The 9010-nt window shown below is 48.2% G+C and overlaps 1 protein-coding gene across 1 annotated transcript in view; it reads right to left on the bottom strand.

The window, feature by feature from the left end:
- Window positions 1–3504, bottom strand: part of LOC133606925 (uncharacterized) — a 110994-nt gene extending 107490 nt beyond the window's left edge. Inside the window, exon 1 of the mRNA XM_061961372.1 lies at window positions 3203–3504. Coding sequence (XP_061817356.1) covers window positions 3203–3479 — 277 coding nt within the window. The 5' untranslated portion in view covers window positions 3480–3504. The remainder of the gene's footprint in view (window positions 1–3202) is intronic.
- Between the last annotated feature and the right edge of the window lie 5506 nt (window positions 3505–9010).

Raw genomic sequence — 9010 nt, 5'->3', positions numbered from 1 at the left:
ACGGACCACAGCCGAGAAAATTTTTTGGTGGCCCTCTAGGGGACGCTCACAACAATGGGCCCCGACCCTACAGTTAAGAAACACTGCTTTTGAGAATAAGGAGGGCAAGCGTTGGAGGTGCAATCATGTGCTGCAGCTTTCTCTTGGCTCAGCATGGCCAATTGTCCTTAAACGTATCATCTGACTCTTCACACGCTACACAATCCTGCTAGCGTGTTGTTGTGGTGTGCACACACGGACACCACACATGTGGAAACACCAAGTCCTCCAACCTGTTCTCCATCTCAAGTGGCAACATGAAACAGGAATGCCTGACCTCAAGTTCAACTCTGATCCAAAATTCAAATTCATAATCTTTGCCTCATAGGAGATGCCAGCACCACAGCAGACCAGACCAGACCAGACCAGACCACAGCAGACCAGACCAGACCAGACCGAGGCAGAGCAGAGCAGACCAGACCAGACCAGACCACAGCAGACCAGAGCAGACCAGACCAGACCAGACCACAGCAGACCAGAGCAGACCAGGCCAAAGAGCTGGACACAAGTATAGGGACGCCTGCATGGAGTGGAAATGGTAGACCTTTGGGGATCTGTTGCCACATACGTACTGTTTGGGGGAAAAAGTAGAAGGAGGACTTCTTCCACACCAAACTCTTCAACTTTTCTCTGCTTGAAATGATGAATACATATTTTGAAGATGACTCACATAATTCAATCTAATTGTAACTATTATTATTAGGGCCCGCATGGCCCATTGCATAAGGACTCCCAAAGGGAGTCCTTATGCAATGGGACATAAGGACCTATTGAATTTGTAAGGTTTTATTATTATTATACCGGCCGCCTCTTTGAGCACTAATTTGACCCACTTAACATGCTTCAAAACTCACCATATTTGACCCACACATCAGGACCTGCGAAAATGGTCTTTTAATGAAAAAACCAAACCCCAAAACTCAAAATTGCGCTCTAGCGCCCCCTAGGAAAAAAAAAAACTAGACTGCCTGTAACTCCCACTAGGAAGGTTGGAAAGACATGAAACAAAATTCTCTATGTAGGTCTGACTTAGACTTAGATTTCATAATTGTACATCCTTGGGCAGAAATCAACAGAAAGTTGGCAATTTCCCCTTCAAGACAGAAAAGTACTAAAAACAGTCACTTTTGCCTCTTTGAGCTGTAATTTGACCCCCTTAACATGCTTCAAAACTCACCGAACTGAACACACACATCAAGACTGGCAAAAATTGCGATTTAATAAAAAAACCTAACCCCAAATCTCAAAATTGCGCTCTAGCGCAATTTTTGAATAAAACGCTGAAACAAAAACCTCTATGTAGGTCTCACTTAGACCTACATTTCATAGATTAACAACCCCCCGCAAAAATCAACAGGAAGTTTGCTATTCCCCCTTCAAAACAAATGTTTTGTAAAAACCGGTCACCTTCCTTCAAAAACTATCTCCTCTGAGCGCGTTTGTCGTTTCGGCTTCAAACTAACACAGGAGAGAGATTGAACCCTTGTGTATAAAAGTACAGAACAGCGTTTTTCTAACTGCTCCGGTTTTGATTTTATGACCCTTCAAAGAACCGCTGCGCTGATGTTTTTTTAAGATGGCTGCTTAAAAGCAGGAAGCACCAGCGTGCCCACACAATGCAGACAAGGTAGGTACACTAGACAAAAGTATTGGGACACTTATGACTACCACCGGGCAAAATTATTGGGACACTTAGGACTACCACCGGAAAAAAGTATTGGGACACCTACACTGGACAAATGTATTGGGACACTTAGGACTACAACTTGACAAAAGTATTGGGACACGTACTACTAAAACTGGACAAAAGTATTGGGACACTTAGGACTAGCACCTGCCAAATACGCGGGCCCGACCAACGCTGCTTGCAGCTTTAATTATTATTACTATTATTGGGAGGTGTGATTATTTGCTAGTGGGCGTCTAGCGTACACTTGGATCACAGAAGAGCTAACAGCAAACACACACTTCTCAAAGATCCTCTATTTCACAGGTGTCAAGTCCCAGGGACCAGATTTGGCCCGCCACATCATTTAATGGAGCCAACCACCTCATTTTATGTGGCCCGTCATGTCATTTTACCTGGCCGCTCACATTATTCAACGTGGTCTACCACATCATTTAAGGTGGTTTGGCATGTCAATTAATGTGGTCTACCACATCATTTAAGGTGGCCCGGCATGTCAATTAAGGTGGTCTACCACATCATTTAAGGTGGTCTACCACATCATTTAATCTAGGTGGCCACATATTTTAACCTGGTCCACTACACCATTTAATGTGGTCTTCCACATTATTCAATGTGGCCCTCAACAAAATTGTGTCTTACGGAGTCATATAGAATCTGTATGAAAAGGGTGTTTAGGTGTGATACTGGATATCGGTCTGATATCAGAAAAACAAATGACATCTTTCATACAAGCAGTCTGATACAAGCTACATACGACCAAACAACACGATAAAAGCTGGAAAGATAATTAATATATAAATGTCCTCCACAAAGTTGGTCTTTTATTATATTAGGCATCATTTTTTACAAAAAGTAAACATGCTAGGCTACCAGCAGCTACACAACTGCTAAGCACAAAATAGCACACAAGCTAGACAACAACAGAGTGTCAGCACATTTGTCAAAATAAACAAGTTTAAAATAATGATAGTTGAGTATTATCAAGTATCCAGTAACAAACGTGTCCGCATCATAACACTTACTACATCATGAGCTTATTGAATGACTGTGGCCACTAGGTGTCGCCCCCCTTTAAAAACAATTACCACTCCTCATTTACATAAAGACAACAAAGGTCTGTGCTGAATAGCTTGGTAATGTTTTCTCATTTCACTTGATCAAACTTCTTCTCACATTCCACACCACAAAGTCAAAGTGCTGATATCTAATGGGATCAACATCAATATTGTGAACATTTTTTTTTACTTTTTATTCAAAAGTTGTTGCCAAGTTTTTTTTCAATATACGATGTACTGCATGCCCTCATGTTCCCAACTTGAACGCAAAACTTAAGTTGTCGTATCTAAAGGACTTTTTAATGTCATGATGCATTCAGGGTTTAATATTTGATAAAAATGTAAAAATATACTTTTGTTGAGGTTAAAAGTACTGCTATGTTTACAAAGTGTGAAGTCTACCCGGCAACAGACTCACTTGTGTAGTTGCTGGTCGGCGTCTCCGTCTGCACCTTTGCTGTGGTCAGTCCCTCCGGCTGCAGCTGCATGGTGGCGCCGGTCCAGTTACCCGGCGGCGTCGCGGCAGTAAAGTTTTGCAAGTCCTCCGAGACCGGCTCAGAAGTCTGGGTCAGAACCGGCGTGCAGAGGAGCATCACCCAAAGGTGGACGCTCTGAGAAGGCACTCGCACTTTTGGAAACATTGTGAAAGAGGTCCTGGTCACATGTTCCGACCTCCTTCCTGGACAACGGTCCATGATGCTGGCATCCTGCGAGAGAGAGAGAGAGCGTTTGTGTTCCTCCCTCGCTTCTACTCGCCTTCGCTCTGACTTTGCTCGCTGATCTCCAGCTGAGCGGACGACTGAGCTCTTGCGTAACAGCTCATGCCCCTCCCCCACTGTGACCCTCTCACGTGTATCACTCTCCTTGTTTGTAGTCCCCAAGTGTCACTCTGAGGGTCACCACTCTCCTTGTTTGTAGTCCCCAAGTGTCACTCTGAGGGTCACCACTCTCCTTGTTTGTAGTCCCCAAGTGTCATTCTGAGGGTCACCACTCTCCTTGTTTGTAGTCCCCATGTGTCACTCTGAGGGTCACCACTCTCCTTGTTTGTAGTCCCCAACTCTGAGGGTCACCACTCTCCTTGTTTGTAGACCCCAAGTGTCATTCTGAGGGTCACCACTCTCCTTGTTTTTTAGTCCCCAACTCTGAGGGTCACCATTCTCCTTGTTTGTAGTCCCCAAGTGTCATTCTGAGGGTCACCACTCTCCTTGTTTGTAGTCCCCAAGTGTCATTCTGAGGGTCACCACTCCCCTTGTTTGTAGTCCCCAACTCTGAGGGTCACCACTCTCCTTGTTTGTAGTCCCCAACTCTGAGGGTCACCATTCTCCTTGTTTGTAGTCCCCAAGTGTCATTCTGAGGGTCACCACTCTCCTTGTTTGTAGTCCCCATGTGTCACTCTGAGGGTCACCACTCTCCTTGTTTGTAGTCCCCATGTGTCACTCTGAGGGTCACCACTCTCCTTGTTTGTAGTCCCCAACTCTGAGGGTCACCACTCTCCTTGTTTGTAGTCCCCAAGTGTCATTCTGAGGGTCACCACTCTCCTTGTTTGTAGTCCCTAAGTGTCATTCTGAGGGTCACCACTCTCCTTGTTTGTAGTACCCAACTCTGAGGGTCACCATTCTCCTTGTTTGTAGTCCCCATGTGTCACTCTGAGGGTCACCACTCTCCTTGTTTGTAGTCCCCAACTCTGAGGGTCACCACTCTCCTTGTTTGTAGTACCCAACTCTGAGGGTCACCATTCTCCTTGTTTGTAGTCCCCATGTGTCACTCTGAGGGTCACCACTCTCCTTGTTTGTAGTCCCCAACTCTGAGGGTCACCACTCGCCTTCGCTCTGACTTTGCTCGCTGATCTCCAGCTGAGCGGACGACTGAGCTCTTGCGTAACAGCTCATGCCCCTCCCCCACTGTGACCCTCTCACGTGTATCACTCTCCTTGTTTGTAGTCCCCAAGTGTCACTCTGAGGGTCACCACTCTCCTTGTTTGTAGTCCCCAAGTGTCACTCTGAGGGTCACTACTCTCCTTGTTTGTAGTCCCCAAGTGTCATTCTGAGGGTCACCACTCTCCTTGTTTGTAGTCCCCATGTGTCACTCTGAGGGTCACCACTCTCCTTGTTTGTAGTCCCCAACTCTGAGGGTCACCACTCTCCTTGTTTGTAGTCCCCAACTCTGAGGGTCACCACTATCCTTGTTTGTAGTCCCCAACTCTGAGGGTCACCATTCTCCTTGTTTGTAGTCCCCAAGTGTCATTCTGAGGGTCACCACTCTCCTTGTTTGTAGTCCCCAAGTGTCATTCTGAGGGTCACCACTCCCCTTGTTTGTAGTCCCCAACTCTGAGGGTCACCACTCTCCTTGTTTGTAGTCCCCAACTCTGAGGGTCACCACTCTCCTTGTTTGTAGTCCCCAACTCTGAGGGTCACCACTATCCTTGTTTGTAGTCCCCAACTCTGAGGGTCACCATTCTCCTTGTTTGTAGTCCCCAAGTGTCATTCTGAGGGTCACCACTCTCCTTGTTTGTAGTCCCCAAGTGTCATTCTGAGGGTCACCACTCTCCTTGTTTGTAGTCCCCAACTCTGAGGGTCACCACTCTCCTTGTTTGTAGTCCCCAACTCTGAGGGTCACCATTCTCCTTGTTTGTAGTCCCCAAGTGTCATTCTGAGGGTCACCACTCTCCTTGTTTGTAGTCCCCATGTGTCACTCTGAGGGTCACCACTCTCCTTGTTTGTAGTCCCCAACTCTGAGGGTCACCACTCTCCTTGTTTGTAGTCCCCAACTCTGAGGGTCACCACTCTCCTTGTTTGTAGTCCCCAACTCTGAGGGTCACCATTCTCCTTGTTTGTAGTCCCCATGTGTCACTCTGAGGGTCACCACTCTCCTTGTTTGTAGTCCCCAACTCTGAGGGTCACCACTCTCCTTGTTTGTAGTCCCCAACTCTGAGGGTCACCATTCTCCTTGTTTGTAGTCCCCATGTGTCACTCTGAGGGTCACCACTCTCCTTGTTTGTAGTCCCCAAGTGTCACTCTGAGGGTCACCACTCTCCTTGTTTGTAGTCCCCAAGTGTCATTCTGAGGGTCACCACTCTCCTTGTTTGTAGTCCCCATGTGTCACTCTGAGGGTCACCACTCTCCTTGTTTGTAGGCCCCAACTCTGAGGGTCCCCACTCTCCTTGTTTGTAGTCCCCAACTCTGAGGGTCACCACTATCCTTGTTTGTAGTCCCCAACTCTGAGGGTCACCATTCTCCTTGTTTGTAGTCCCCAAGTGTCATTCTGAGGGTCACCACTCTCCTTGTTTGTAGTCCCCAAGTGTCATTCTGAGGGTCACCACTCCCCTTGTTTGTAGACCCCAACTCTGAGGGTCACCACTCTCCTTGTTTGTAGTCCCCAACTCTGAGGGTCACCATTCTCCTTGTTTGTAGTCCCCAAGTGTCATTCTGAGGGTCACCACTCCCCTTGTTTGTAGTCCCCAACTCTGAGGGTCACCACTCTCCTTGTTTGTAGTCCCCAACTCTGAGGGTCACCATTCTCCTTGTTTGTAGTCCCCAACTCTGAGGGTCACCACTCTCCTTGTTTGTAGTCCCCAACTCTGAGGGTCACCATTCTCCTTGTTTGTAGTCCCCAAGTGTCATTCTGAGGGTCACCACTCTCCTTGTTTGTAGTCCCCAAGTGTCATTCTGAGGGTCACCACTCCCCTTGTTTGTAGTCCCCAACTCTGAGGGTCACCACTCTCCTTGTTTGTAGTCCCCAACTCTGAGGGTCACCATTCTCCTTGTTTGTAGTCCCCAAGTGTCATTCTGAGGGTCACCACTCTCCTTGTTTGTAGTCCCCATGTGTCACTCTGAGGGTCACCACTCTCCTTGTTTGTAGTCCCCAACTCTGAGGGTCACCACTCTCCTTGTTTGTAGTCCCCAACTCTGAGGGTCACCACTCTCCTTGTTTGTAGTCCCCAACTCTGAGGGTCACCATTCTCCTTGTTTGTAGTCCCCATGTGTCACTCTGAGGGTCACCACTCTCCTTGTTTGTAGTCCCCAACTCTGAGGGTCACCACTCTCCTTGTTTGTAGTCCCCAACTCTGAGGGTCACCATTCTCCTTGTTTGTAGTCCCCATGTGTCACTCTGAGGGTCACCACTCTCCTTGTTTGTAGTCCCCAAGTGTCACTCTGAGGGTCACCACTCTCCTTGTTTGTAGTCCCCAAGTGTCATTCTGAGGGTCACCACTCTCCTTGTTTGTAGTCCCCATGTGTCACTCTGAGGGTCACCACTCTCCTTGTTTGTAGGCCCCAACTCTGAGGGTCCCCACTCTCCTTGTTTGTAGTCCCCAACTCTGAGGGTCACCACTATCCTTGTTTGTAGTCCCCAACTCTGAGGGTCACCATTCTCCTTGTTTGTAGTCCCCAAGTGTCATTCTGAGGGTCACCACTCTCCTTGTTTGTAGTCCCCAAGTGTCATTCTGAGGGTCACCACTCCCCTTGTTTGTAGACCCCAACTCTGAGGGTCACCACTCTCCTTGTTTGTAGTCCCCAACTCTGAGGGTCACCATTCTCCTTGTTTGTAGTCCCCAAGTGTCATTCTGAGGGTCACCACTCCCCTTGTTTGTAGTCCCCAACTCTGAGGGTCACCACTCTCCTTGTTTGTAGTCCCCAACTCTGAGGGTCACCATTCTCCTTGTTTGTAGTCCCCAACTCTGAGGGTCACCACTCTCCTTGTTTGTAGTCCCCAACTCTGAGGGTCACCATTCTCCTTGTTTGTAGTCCCCAAGTGTCATTCTGAGGGTCACCACTCTCCTTGTTTGTAGTCCCCATGTGTCACTCTGAGGGTCACCACTCTCCTTGTTTGTAGTCCCCAACTCTGAGGGTCACCACTATCCTTGTTTGTAGTCCCCAACTCTGAGGGTCACCATTCTCCTTGTTTGTAGTCCCCAAGTGTCATTCTGAGAGTCACCACTCTCCTTGTTTGTAGTCCCCATGTGTCACTCTGAGGGTCACCACTCTCCTTGTTTGTAGTCCCCAACTCTGAGGGTCACCACTCTCCTTGTTTGTAGTCCCCAACTCTGAGGGTCACCATTCTCCTTGTTTGTAGTCCCCAAGTGTCATTCTGAGGGTCACCACTCTCCTTGTTTGTAGTCCCCAACTCTGAGGGTCACCACTCTCCTTGTTTGTAGTCCCCAACTCTGAGGGTCACCATTCTCCTTGTTTGTAGTCCCCAAGTGTCATTCTGAGGGTCACCACTCTCCTTTTTTGTAGTCCCCAAGTGTCATTCTGAGGGTCACCACTCTCCTTGTTTGTAGTCCCCAACTCTGAGGGTCACCACTCTCCTTGTTTGTAGTCCCCAACTCTGAGGGTCACCACTCTCCTTGTTTGTAGTCCCCAACTCTGAGGGTCACCATTCTCCTTGTTTGTAGTCCCCAAGTGTCATTCTGAGGGTCACCACTCTCCTTTTTTGTAGTCCCCAAGTGTCATTCTGAGGGTCACCACTCTCCTTGTTTGTAGTCCCCAACTCTGAGGGTCACCACTCTCCTTGTTTGTAGTCCCCAACTCTGAGGGTCACCACTCTCCTTGTTTGTAGTCCCCAAGTGTCACTCTGAGGGTCACCACTCTCCTTGTTTGTAGTCCCCAAGTGTCATTCTGAGGGTCACCACTCTCCTTGTTTGTAGTCCCCAAGTGTCATTCTGAGGGTCACCACTCTCCTTGTTTGTAGTCCCCAAGTGTCATTCTGAGGGTCACCACTCTCCTTGTTTGTAGTCCCCATGTGTCACTCTGAGGGTCACCACTCTCCTTGTTTGTAGTCCCCAAGTGTCATTCTGAGGGTCACCACTCTCCTTGTTTGTAGTCCCCATGTGTCACTCTGAGGGTCACCACTCTCCTTGTTTGTAGTCCCCAAGTGTCATTCTGAGGGTCACCACTCTCCTTGTTTGTAGTCCCCATGTGTCACTCTGAGGGTCACCACTCTCCTTGTTTGTAGTCCCCAACTCTGAGGGTCACCACTCTCCTTGTTTGTAGTCCCCAACTCTGAGGGTCACCACTATCCTTGTTTGTAGTTCCCAACTCTGAGGGTCACCATTCTCCTTGTTTGTAGTCCCCAAGTGTAATTCTGAGGGTCACCACTCTCCTTGTTTGTAGTCCCCATGTGTCACTCTGAGGGTCACCACTCTCCTTGTTTGTAGTCCCCAACTCTGAGGGTCACCACTCTCCTTGTTTGTAGTCCCCAACTCTGAGGGTCACCACTCTCCTTGTTT

This window comes from Nerophis lumbriciformis, linkage group LG05 (genome assembly GCF_033978685.3).
Source record: "Nerophis lumbriciformis linkage group LG05, RoL_Nlum_v2.1, whole genome shotgun sequence".
Taxonomy (NCBI): Eukaryota; Metazoa; Chordata; class Actinopteri; order Syngnathiformes; family Syngnathidae; genus Nerophis; species Nerophis lumbriciformis.
Note: the sequence above shows the minus strand (reverse complement) of the source record. Positions and strands in the feature narration are given on the sequence as shown.